Raw genomic sequence first — 13,422 nt, 5'->3', positions numbered from 1 at the left:
TAAATCTATTAAATTTGACAAAACGACAACCGTCCATGACAAATAGATTTCATAAACTGTAGATCTAATGTTTTACTTATCAAAAAAAAAAGATCTAATGTTAGGCTCAAAATATTTGAGCAAGAACTCTTACGTTTTAAGATAACAATGAAATTAAAATTCTGGATATATTTGTTATACAGGAACCGGCTGATAATGGCGATACTCGTAACATTTATGGTAGCAGCGGTTCTTTGAATATCAGCAGCGTTTTTCTTTGCCGTCGCATTGGTTCAGTCAGATGATCAAATAATCATTTATATACTAATGATTTATTTGGGATTTTGGATCGTGTTTCCAGTTATAATACTCGTAAGTCAATTAGTTCCGCTTTTAGGTTGGCTTATTTGTTTCATCTGTTGTTGTTGTCCACGTCGACGACGATCCCCTCGACGGTTGTTGCCATTGGCTCCATCTCCTGCTCATTGACGAACTAACATGTGGCTTGAACCCACGTATAAAATGAGTTGTGGGTATCAATGTGATCACTATTAATTAGGTGCTTAACCTTAAATCTTATAAGAATGTACACCATACATGTACATTCTTATAAGATTTAAGGTTAAGCACTTAATAGTATGGGGGTTGTATATATTGTTTAATCACTATACTATATTCGTTCGGTTACCAATATGTGAATCATGGCCAAAACATCTTGTGATAAGTCTAGTAATGGTCGATTATTATTTTACAACTGCAGTGTAATAGCGTTTTCTAAATGGTATTGTAATAGTCTATTAAAGACTTTAAATTCTAAGGACATCTCCAACTCATAACACTATTTTAATGTCAAAATTACACTATTTTAATGTGGTTTCAACACAATTGTTTTTTCGAACCACAACATAAAATTTCACGCTAAAACTAATTATATATTATTGACACATTGAAGTCAACCTTTTGATCACCAGAATGCATTATTGACGGTTAAAACGAAAACTAAAATGAGTAATTCAATAATTCGATCACCAAAATCTCTTAGAATTCACTAGGTCATTTATTTCCAATGATATTGAATTTTAAAATACATTATAAAATAACAAGTTTAATAACAATGATTTTAAAAACACATGTTAAATAACAATCAATTTCTACACTGAATAGACTATAGAATGTGTTTTTCATTGAAGACTTCATCAATGCCTTTAAAAAGATGATGCCTTAGTTTTTTTTTCATATAACAAATTTTAGGGCTCTCAACATATTTTCTTACTACATTTAAATGGTTAACTAAGTATATTTTACTTTTATATTTGTATTAATCAACTAATTAATAATAATTATATATTTATTTGGTTTAATCTGTTTGACATCATATTTGCTTTATGATATTTTATATTTTAATTTTATTTATTATCGGTAATTTCTTTGTATTTTGATGATTTTTTACTTTTTTGTTATTTTCATATTTGTATCAAATATTTTTCATTAATATTGTATTTTTGTTTATCACTTGGAACTTTACATCTACAATGTATGTATTTAATTTATATATGATCAAGATATTCACAATATCACTTGTATAATTTTATATTAAGTTTTTACCATTATAATTTTGTTTTTTAACTAAAATTAATGTATATGAAATATTTGGATCTATTTTGTTGGTATATTAACTCTGTTTTTTGTAAAAGTATATTAACTCTATTTTTATAAGTAAAATTCTCAAATTTTAATATATTTGCCTTGACTTTTTTTATCAGTATATTAATATATTTGCCTTAATATATTTGCCTTGAGTTTCTAAAATGCTAGTGATGGCATACGCAGTGACTTCCAGAGGTCAAAATTGTGCGGCGAAAGCGGGGACTTCGGTATTGGAGCACGAGAGTTCAAAGCGTGGTCTCTGTCTTGGAATGTTTATAGGCTTATAGCACTACGGTTTCGTTTTCTGTTTCTATGGGCATCATTCTACTAATCCATTTAAGAGTATGCCACAACTCGTATTTGATCATTAACTACTAGTAGATAAATTATAATAATTTGTATATTTTTAATGAAAATGGGTATTTTTATCATATGAATTCACAAGAGGACAAGAGTATGTTGTTCATTGTGATTTGGACATGACATATGATTATATCGGTTCAGTGGTTGACTAAGATAATTAATTCAACAAATCAATTTGTCTGATTGGTTAAAATGTATTGACTCGTCACTATTTGATTGAACAAAAGTCAAAAGGACTATACGAGTCTATGATAAATCGATTTTTTTTAATCTGGAGACTCGAAAAACTTAGCAAGAAATGTTAGTTTTAACTTTTTTATTTAGGAACCGGATGGTAATGGCGATCCTTGTAAAAAAAATATGGTTACAGCGGTTCTTTGTATGTTGGCAGCGTTTTTCTTTGCCATGGTTCAGTCTGATGATTTAAGTGGGATTTTGGATCGAGTTTCCAGTTTTACTACTCGTATGTTAACTAGTTCGGTTTTAGTTCGACTTAATTATTTGTTTCATATGTTGTTGCTGCCATCTCCTGGACATTAACAAAGAGATGTAGCTTGAACCTACGTATAACATGACTTACGGTGTTATCGATGTGGCTACTCTTATAAGATTTAAGGTTGATTACTTAATTGTATGGGGTTGCATTGTTTAGTCACTACTAATATATATTCGTTTGGTTACTAATGTTTTATGTGAATCATTAAAGTCTAGTAGTGGTCTAGTTAACTAATCATTACAGCGCATAATAGCGTTTTCCAAATGGACATTGTTATAGTCTAAAGACTAAATTCTAAGAAAGAAAAATAATTCTGGTTAACAAAGAAAACAACGACCTTATTCACATTCTTTCAAGAAAGGTTTACAAAAGATATGGTAAGCATTTCACTATGAGAGAGATTAGTATTCCGGCAAACCGTTGGAATTTATGTGATTGTATAGATAAAAAATGTTATATTCCGCTTTATATTAGGCAAATAAATAACTCGTAAAGAACCCTAGAGGCATGAAAAGAGTGGTAGGTAGATAGGGTCTTTTTTTTTGTCACTGTGGTAGATAGGGTCTATGTCATGAAAGTGAGTCAAAGGGAGAGAAGAAGGTTGGTCTCTTGCCCTATAGTATCCGCCTCACCCACCCGTCATCACCTATATATATCCATGGATATATATACACTTTCGATTTTAAATTTTAGTTTCTTGAAAGTATAACACAATAAAAACAATTTGAAAAGAAAAAAAGAAAAGAAAAGATGATGTTTGATGATGCATATATATAAATGACTAGAATGGAAACTTATGCTTTAAAATGGAAATATCTCTTGATTCAAAGGTCTTTCCACCTTCTTCATCTACCTTATTCACATCACGATCGTCACTTTGACAACCCCCTGTAGATTTTTTCTTTTATCAAACCAATTTGTATTAAATTTAGAAGAGTTTAAGCTCCATGAAGGGAGAGGAGAGTATAACAAAGCTAGCTACAAAGAGCCCAATGGAATATGAAACAGATAAAACCTAAGATAGAATGAAAATACAAATCACAACAAGTAAACATTAGAAATCGCATCACATCAGTTTCATGAGTTTCTTGAACGATTGCATCTCGGGTAACTCCCAGAGTCACAACCACTGCAGTAAAGGCAGGGAAAAGCGTTAGCCGGGAGGAGATCTATCTACATGTTTAGCGATGTATTTAGATACCATCTTATGTATCTACTACATACAACAGCACGCATATATTCTTGAAAAGTGTATAGTGTGATGGTTTATTGCCATTCATCTATAATTCCCCTATACAAATCGCGAATTGTATTTAACAATTACGCCACTTAAAAAATAATCTATCTTCATCGTTCCAAATTGTAGTAAATTATTTTTTCACTAACTTTTTTTTTGGATCAAACTTACTTAACTTTTATACCATTCAGTTTCAAAAATATTTCCTTATGTTCCATAGTTCTCTACGATACAGAAACGTTGCGAATCATTTTTATCAAAAGTTCTCAAAGATACAGCAACGTTGCGAATCATTTAATCAAAAGAAAATCAATGTTAACAATCAAATTTTTTGTCATCGAAACAAATCCTCATAAACTTTAGCAACAAAAAAAATGCTTTTTTCAAAAAAAAAACAAAAAAAATGTTTTAGAAAACTAAATTTTGATGAACATGTATCAAGTTTATACGCATGTGTGAATTACGTATAGACTTATTGTATGTGAGGTATGTAAAGAATGGTAGATTGTAGGTGTGTAAGAAGAAAGATCTAGGGGGCCTCAAAAACGGAGAGAAAAGGACATAGCATGTGAAAAGAGACAGAGAAACAAACAGACTAGTGAACAGTCTTACTCTTTATTTTCTCTGCACTTAATGAACCCAAACCCTCTCTGAAGTATTTCTGATTCTTCACATGCTGCATTTCTCTTCTTTATTATTCCTATTCTACAATACATTTGTTGAAGAAATTTTATAATAAAAAAAATAACTTTTTTTTTAAAGAACAAAAGTACTTTCACTTCACTAGCTAGCAGCCATACAAACACCTAGTCCCTCTTCTTTATCCAATGGTCTCTTCCCTGCTCTCTATTTCTCATCTAAACACCCTTTTCTTTCTTTCTCATTTACCATTTTGCCAGATTTTGAAACCACCCCACATTACATTTCTTTCTATACTTTTATCTCACCAAGAAAAACCTATTAAAACTTTAGTAAGAAAATGTAAAATTGTAAGAATATACCAAGTGCTACGTTTCTTTTACTAAGCCAGTCAGAGATTTGTGCAGTGATACAAGAAGAAATTAAAGAAGCTCATTCCCATTTCTATCAATATTATTCGTCAATTCTCTTTTCAACACATCTATGATCTCAGTTGTTTCATCTATCTGATTTTCCTGTCTTAAGACAGTAATATCAGGGCTCGCTAAATTTAATAAACTAGGGCTCTGTGGCACTCATTTTTAGGCCATGAAGAAGTGCTGGGGTACAGCTGATATTGAAAATGGCATCTGCCCAACGGAAGAAAAAAAGATTCCAAAAATCAATGCACCTTTTTCTAATACAAATACATTTTTTATGGGTAATAGTTTTATAAAAAGAGTAATATTAAAGAAGACTGAGAAGAGATGAAAGAAATTTGAGAGTAGATGAAAGAGTAATCAGAGAGACAAAAGCATCAAGTGCTGCAGAAGAAGCAACAGAAACACTGGGCCTGAGTCTCTTCAGATTTGCCAGTCTTTATAGGACCACACTCTTCTTCCTCTTCCTTACATTTTTATCTATCTATTTTGACATTTACAATATTGGATATTTTAATGTTGTTTTGATTTTACACTACATGGCAAATCTCCTTAAAAGCTCTTGCCCTCATCTGACATTTTTTTTTCTTTGCACAGTTTATATACCTCTCTTAAACTTTAGTTTATGAATATTTGGTGATATTACTCTTTGGTTTAATTGTTAACAAATATAAATTAATACCCCACCCCCTAAAAACCCCCTATTTTTTTATAGTAATAAAATGTGATCACTTATCTTCTGTAATTGTATAGTAATCTATATTCTGTAAATGACTTGATCTTCCCTAAGTACAAAATAGAGTATATATATAAAGGAGGGGCTAGCCTTTTCACAAGGTCGAAGCTAGCTAATGTTCATGCAAATTGCATCTGAGGAATATATGCTTAATTAGAGAGTGAAAGAGAGATCAAACAAGAGAGAAAAAAGGGACAGAGAAAGTGGTCTTCCTTGTCTGTCTCTGTCCTAAACACAAGAACCCTAGCTAATCTCTGAATCTATCAAGAAAGCTCTTTGTCTCTTCTTTTTCTCCTCCTTTGATTTTGCTACATAGCCCTTTGAGGAAAGCAAGAAACTAACACGAAAGATGATGAGCCTAAGTGGAAGTAGTGGGAGACCAATAGGGAGGCCTCCATTTACACCAACTCAATGGCAAGAACTGGAGCATCAAGCCTTAATTTACAAGTACATGGTCTCTGGCGTTCCTGTCCCACCAGACCTCATCTTCTCCATTAGAAGAAGCTTGGACTCTTCCTTGGTCTCTAGACTCCTCCCTCACCAACCACGTAAGCCCTAAGCTTTAATTACAATTTCAACAAACTATTATATGTTTCTTTAAATCTTTCTTGATTTCCTGGTTGTTTTTCTCTTTGCATAAAGCTTCAATCTTTTGTTGATTCTCATGCCTCTAAAGTTTACAGCCTTATAGTGTATGGGTTTCTGTCTAAGACCACTTTCACAAGCTTGTAGTGATTATGAGATAATTAACTTTCATTAAGGTCTTAACTAGAGCTTTACAACATGCATCATGATTAACTTTTAGGGTTTTGGTTAATTGAAAAATGCAGTTGGGTGGGGATGCTACCAGATGGGATTTGGTAGAAAACAAGATCCTGAACCAGGGAGATGCAGGAGAACAGATGGTAAGAAATGGAGATGCTCAAGAGAAGCACATCCAGATTCTAAGTACTGTGAAAAACACATGCACAGAGGAAGAAACCGTGCCAAAAAATCTATTGATCAGAGTCAGACAGCTGCTCCTTTAACATCACCATCTCTCTCTTTCCCCAACAACATCCCAAGCCCCACCTTGTCCTCTTCTACTACTACTACTACTACTACTACTACTACTACTACTACTTATTCTGCTTCTTCTTCATCCCCTTTAGCTGAGGCTTACAGTAACAGCAATAGGTTTGGTGTTGGTAGTAGTAACAATAGAGGTTACTTCAATAATCATTCCTTTGATTATCCTTACCCTTCAACTCCACCTAAACAGCAACAACAACAGCAACAAACTCTTAGTCATGTTTCTGCTTTGTCACTTCATCAAAACACATCTACACCTCAGCTCAATGTCTTTGCCTCTGCAACTGACCACAAAGACTTCAGGTTCTGCATTTCATTTTTTTTCATGTCAACTGTTCATTATTTAAGTTTTCTTAATTCTTGAAAAAGGAAGGCATGATATTAAAATATACTATGTGGAATCTACTTTTAATTATGATTAATTGTAGATATTTTCAAGGGATTGGGGAGAGAGTTGGAGTTGGGGAAAGAACTTTTTTTCCAGAAGCTTCTAGAAGCTTTCAAGATTCTCCATACCATCACCAACAACCGTTAGCAACGGTAGTGGATAATCCGTACGACTGTACTACTGATCATAAGTTTGATCATCATCATACATACTCATCATCATCTCAACATCATCATCATGACCAAGATCATCGACAACAACAACAATGTTTTGTTTTGGGCGCCGACATGTTCAACAAACCCACAAGAACTATCTTGGAAAACACATCGAGACAAGATTATCTTAATCAAGAAGAGGAAGAGAAAGATTCATCGGACACGAAGAAGTCCCTTCATCATTTCTTTGGTGAAGAGTGGACACAGAACAAGAACAGTTCAGATTCTTGGCTTGACCTTTCTTCCCAGTCAAGACTCGACACTGGTAATGTGCTATCCAACTAGATAATAACAGTTTTGATAGTTTTAAAAATTATTTCGAACTTAATTTTTCAGGTAGCTGATTGATGAGGCCAGATAGCATCAGTGATGGGTCTGCACCAACACACACACAAACACGTTTGAAGGGTCACATTTCACATCTATTTCCGTGGAACATTGAGACAGACAAGACACTGTTTGCAGAAACCCTATATGTATACATTAATGTAATGATCTCTTTCTTCTCTCTATATGTCGTGTGTCTGTGTGTGTTTGTTAGGTCCCAACAAGAAAATCGATCCGACATTTATCTCTGCGTGTGTTTCTCCTGCTTTTTCCGGCTGCTGTTATTTTTGTTCCAAGCTATCGTTTTATTTTATTTTACAGTATCTGAAAGAAACACTATATTGTTGATTTGTTTCTTAGGATGCAAGCATCTTTAGTTGCTTATGGAATTATAACTTGTTCTTTTCCTTCATTTCTTCCAGTGTCAGTCTTTATTTTCATAGAAATAAATAGAAAACAAAAATGTATGCAAAAGGCATAGTAATCATGGCTTAGTAATTCGAAATTTACTGTAATCCTGGACGTAGCATGTTCTTTATGTATATACACAAATCAAATGACGTATACATACTCAAAAGTCTTGTGCCAAAACGAGTGATCAAAACCAAATATAATAGTAACAATTTAAGAAAATATTCAACAAGACAGCTTTATAGATATTGTCGTTTATGGGAAAACAATCATATGTTTGAGCAAAAAAGAAAGCTTAAACTGCTTTCTTACATTTCTACTCAGGCCGGGTTCTGAAAATCTATATAAAAACAAGGGCTGCAAGCCCAAAAATAAAATGGGCTGCCATGTAGTATTGAACCTGAGTGAATTGTGTTACCAAAGTTTGACCAACTGAGCTACTGATACAATTAATAAATTACCAATACATTGATATCTAAACTATACTAAAAGCTAAATATAAAGCCTTCTGAAGCATCCCACGTCGGATGAAAAAATTGACCAATCAGGAGATCTCTTTTTGACACATCATCTGGGCTGTGGGTTGTTTTTTGTAAAAAGGCTTTCAATTAAAAAACAAAGTACAAGATGTGATTTGTTAAGTCACATAGTTTGAAAAAGTTTAGTACATAAAGTAAGCATTGAAAGAGCTATAGAAACCCAATGAGTTAGAACAACTCTTTAGTTTAACCAAACTTAAAAGGTTTCTTGTGCGCTTGATTAGGAACCTCGACCCTTACGACCTCGGTTTCCTCGTCCACGAACGGTATGCCATTCCATCTCTTGGTACCTTTGTGTACGCTTGAGCAGCCTACCCCCTCTTGACACACTTCCATATTCATCCATTTGCTCATTAATATGGAAATCACTTTCCATATTACCATGCTCTTGGATAAACTTGGTTGAGTGAGGGGTCATGATTGTTGGATCATTTCCTGAGGGTGTAGCACCCTCATTACTGATAATAGCAGATGGAACATTGTCCATAACTTGGGCTGGAGTAGTGTGAGCAGATGGTGAACCTGCTAGTGTAGAGGCTGAAGTTGACTTGGCACTAGGAAACAAGTGTTCGAAAGCAATGGAGCTATCCTGAGGAGAAGTAGCTCCCTGAGGTTCTGAGGAAGTTTCTGAACCTCCGGATTGGGAAGGAGAATGATGAGGCTGAAGCACTGTTGAAAATTTAGCTACTGTTTGAATTGGCAGTATATCTGTGCTCACCTTAGGCATGTTGCTCGCTGGTGTCTCTTTACTTGATGCAGTGTTTACCAACAAAGGATTGATATCAACCACAGGAATCTCCACCTCTTCCTGATCTTGTTTACTTTCATTATTGAGAACCAACTTGTCTTCTTTAAGTAAGCACCTTTTTGCTTTGTGACCTAAGCTCCCACATCTTTCACAAGTTGATGGAATCCAAGAGTAAACCACATCAACCAAAAATGTTACCAAGCTTATCATCCAATGCAATTTTTTTGGGAAAATTCTTGTCAAGCTCAATTTCCACTAAAATCTTAGCCTCTCCTATGTTGAACGGATCCAGCCTTGGCTTATGAGTAAGCATAGGCTCACCAAGACCGGAAGCAATGTGAGAAATCCCGAGTCTGGAATAACAACTTGTTGGGATATTTTTTAAAGTCACCCAAGCTGGGACAGTAGAGATTTCAGGGATTCTTAATGAACCTACTGGATTCCAAGGGGCCACAAACATTAAGCAATCATCTACATGCCAAACACTTCGTTGAATAACCCAATTCCTTGTCTCTTGGTGGGGAACATGGAAAAGATAGGATGATTCTCCTAATTTCCGACTAACAATTTTGCAACTTCTACCCCACAGACGGTTAACAACAGCATGCGTTAGACCACCAGAAGGAATAGAACAGCGATGAAATTGCCCGATTACATATTCTCCTACGTTCTCAGGACCAAGTTCAAGTACCTTAGTTGGAATGATGATCTCAGGGGTGCCATCAAGTCTGAAAGTTGGTCTCGAAGCACGAAACAAGTTTCTGGAAGCCGGGTTCATCCTTGCGGCCCATGGAAAGCGAAGCGAGCCATCTTCTTTTAGCTCTGGAGGCGGCAACTTTGAAACAGGGAGATTCGGCAATGAGGGAGGAGCTCCTTTCAGCAAAGATTTCTTCTGCTTAAGGTTGGTACCTTCCTCCAGTGAAGGCCAAAAATTTTCAATCTGGCTCTGTACCAACTGAAAATCATAGCTGCGAGGCGTAGATGGCTCAGGTGGTGTAGACGGAGGAGGGAACTTTAAAACAAGAGGCTTTGACCACGCTCCCATAGAAGGTACAAATGGTGCTAGTTCCTGTTCCACGGTCTCTTGAATTTGTTGATGAACATCTGGTAGGCTTTCCAATGGTAGCGTTGCAGGAGGAGTATCTGGTAGGGTTGGAGGAGCTTCGTGAGGAAGATTCGCGGTTGGAAGGCCGGGTGTTGCAGTCGGAACGCCAGAGAATACGTCGTCACAGCAAGGTGGCGGAGGAGCCATGGTCGACGAAGGAGCAGCAGAACCGTCGCTGTCATGACACTGTGGCGACAAAACTTTCTTTCGAAATGGAGGAATCTCAGGTAAATCCATGCCAGAAAAAGGAGATGAGAGAGATTACTTGCGAAGATGGTTCACCTTTACCGGAAGCAGCAGGCGACGTCTCCGCCGTCACGGATTCGTCGATTGTAGAGGAGTCGCTTAGTTAGGTTTCGAGAGCAAAGAATTAGGGGCGCGTGTAATTCACGATTCGATTCAAAGAATGTGGGTTGTTGAGCTTCAATTTTTTTTTAGCAGAAATGTTGATGTCAATAGCCCAGTAAGCCCATTCTGTTTGTTCTTAGCCTTCTTCGTTTCATCTTTCACGATCTGAGAGCAGAGAGATTCAACGTTTCCCTTTCTCATTAAGTAAGCATATAGGGATTTGTTATTCAAATGAAATCCATCAATAGCTTTCTTTGTAACGATATTGTCTGTCCCTCTTCCTTTCCGATTTTTCATATCCATGATACAAATCCCTCAGGATATCAGTGTATCACCCTATATATGCCGTCTTAATACATATATTTATTTCACATGATTCACCACAACCTAATCTCCTCGAGCTCGAAGCTCCCAACAAGATCTACGGTAATCAATCGCTTTTTCTTTTGATATTTTCTGTCTGTTTTGTGTTGTTTTGGAATCTGAATTGTACATGATTGCTTTCATGGCTCTAGGTTTGTAAACATTTTTCTGACGATTAAAAATCAAAATTAAGTTTTAAGTCTTGGATTGGAGTCTGAAGACGGGGAGCTGAGACTTCGGATCTGAAGATTGTCTTGCTACCAGTAAAAATTCACAAGTCGAAGGCTTGGTGACGTCTACGACCTCAGGTTAGCGTTTTAATATGTCGTCCTTCTAAAAGTTTTATATGTTTTTTTTTGTCAAAGGGTTTTCATCATATGTTTTCAGTAATCGTTGATTTGGATTGGTTTGGTGATTTACATGTCAAGTTCTGGCTGATTCTGATCGAAAACCGGAGGAAGCAGACTAAACCTACAGAAGTCGCTAAACTGATTCATGTTCTAGCTTCTGAAGCTGCACAGATGGTGGTAGAGCCTATACTTAACTTATAATATCTCTGTGTTCTGTAACTGGTGCAATTAGAATGAACAATTGTAACCTATAATGTATTTTCAATGCTCTTTGGCAAATTTCCTTTCTCGGCGGTATCCAGCACGACTTTGCATGTTTCACATTACTGTGTGGCGTGGTGTCCTGTAAACTGAGCTTCTAAGGAGCTAGATGGAGAATTCATGAAGGTAAACCAGAACAACTCTCTCTGATTCTTTTTAGGTGATGTTAGACTTATGTAGTTGTTTGGTGAAACTCCAGATTATGTTATGTACAGAATATATGAACCCACCTTCGTCAGGGGCGTGTGTCAAATCCGCAGTTCTTTGGCTACACAGCATCCCGCCATACATGGTTTATTGATTGGATGCATTGTTTCTTCTGATGAACTGGTACCGGTTAATGGCAACAAACTCTTTCAATGATCGAGGTAACAACAAATAACAGTAATTCATATTCAACCTTTTATAGCTTTGTTCTTTTATTACATGCTTATTAGCCTTTCTTTATTCCTTGGAATATTGACAGTTTATATCATCTAAATTTATATGATCATATAAAACCTTTTTTGAAATGATTTATTCATCTAGATATTTCTTCAGAGGCTTTTACTCAGTGCCTAGCGTCAGTTACCGTTTCAAGTCTACGGAAATGGTTGATTTTAACTGTTTTGTTACTATGTTGATTATATTGTTTTCCATGTCCAAATCATGTTGCCCGTCGAAAGATGCAGTTTTGTTTATTAGTATTTCCGATTTTGATTTCTTAGTCTATTATATAATTAATTGATATTGTGTGATTTTACTCCATTAGGTTCAGTTTCTGCCAACAAAAAAGTAGAATCCAATGAGAAATCTGCCAAAAGAAAGAGAACGAATCGGTACATAGGATTAGGCTGCGTCCTTGGGAAAATTGGGCCGCTGACATATGTGATTATAGAAAAGGCTCTCGAGAATTGCTTTGAACATTCAACACCGCTCAGGAATAATCAAGAGCTTATGATGTAACTGCATGCAGGATCCGTGGTGATAAATCTAAGGTAGATTTTTCAGAGGAGATAATCCCTTGCGTCTCCAAGAAATGTCATACTCCTAAGACATCTTAAGAAGCCAATGGCTAAGCCAAACAAAAGCTCAACGCCGTCAACACATCTGAGTCAGTACTGCAACAACTCTTTTGAAAACATGAGACACGACTGCTTTGGTGATATGAGTTTCGTGGAAGAGAAGCTTCAGATGTACACCAATCAGTTCGAGTTAATAAACTCTTTCTCTGTTGGAGATAACAACAAATACCAGTATTCCAGCTCTGATCAGGGTAGTAACTCATTCGACTGCTCTTGAATTTGGGTGGAGAGATCACGAGCCAAGTTCTCTGCAAAGCTAGATATGTTGGGAGTTGGAGGCGTTTCAGGCATATGTATACCCTTGAGATTTGGATTTTCACGGGATGACTGGGAGAAGATGTAGAGAGAATACAAGCAGCCGAAGAACTGAAGCCATAAGAGGTAACTGCCAGTGAGGTCTTGCAAGGGAATGTGGATTTATTTTCCGAAGATGAATTAGAAACAGTTTTGATAAGATTTTGACAGCCGTATATTGGTATAGATTTTTATCATAATCATAAAAAGAAAAAAGTGTAAATTCTTTGTTTGGAAAATAAAATTAGGAATTTATCGATCACCGTGAGAGAATCGAAATATCAATGTGGCCATGTAGGAAACATACAAGTTAGATTCCTGTTACTTTTGCTTTTTATGTGTATTGGTGTTTTTGGAAAATATTGGAACTTTTGTTAGTGACTTTTGATGTTAAAATTTAATTCATTAATTTTTCTGCCAGA

The 13,422-nt window shown here is 35.7% G+C and overlaps 1 protein-coding gene and 1 pseudogene across 5 annotated transcripts; both read left to right on the top strand.

The window, feature by feature from the left end:
• Positions 1-5,111: 5,111 nt before the first annotated feature.
• LOC106381127 (growth-regulating factor 5-like) lies at positions 5,112-13,262 on the top strand. 5 transcript variants are annotated; one of them, XM_013821007.3, is made up of 9 exons: positions 5,112-6,064; positions 6,347-6,890; positions 7,016-7,455; positions 7,531-11,094; positions 11,184-11,339; positions 11,460-11,558; positions 11,684-11,768; positions 11,842-12,010; positions 12,394-13,262. In XM_013821007.3, exons 1-4 carry the CDS (start codon positions 5,866-5,868, stop codon positions 7,536-7,538), a joined length of 1,191 nt encoding a protein of 396 aa, XP_013676461.2. In that variant the 5' UTR covers positions 5,112-5,865; the 3' UTR covers positions 7,539-11,094; positions 11,184-11,339; positions 11,460-11,558; positions 11,684-11,768; positions 11,842-12,010; positions 12,394-13,262. The 5 variants fall into 5 exon arrangements, with proteins under 5 accessions (XP_013676461.2, XP_048595594.1, XP_048595589.1 ...); XM_048739637.1 differs by having other exon boundaries at positions 5,122-6,064; positions 7,527-11,094; positions 11,460-11,555; positions 11,858-12,010; XM_048739632.1 differs by having other exon boundaries at positions 5,122-6,064; positions 7,527-11,094; positions 11,460-11,555.
• On the top strand, positions 10,572-13,422 carry LOC106348616 (annotated as a pseudogene).

Source organism: Brassica napus, chromosome A1 (assembly GCF_020379485.1).
Source record: "Brassica napus cultivar Da-Ae chromosome A1, Da-Ae, whole genome shotgun sequence".
In the NCBI taxonomy this organism is placed as follows: domain Eukaryota; kingdom Viridiplantae; phylum Streptophyta; class Magnoliopsida; order Brassicales; family Brassicaceae; genus Brassica; species Brassica napus.
This window is presented reverse-complemented; position numbering and strand designations above follow the sequence as displayed.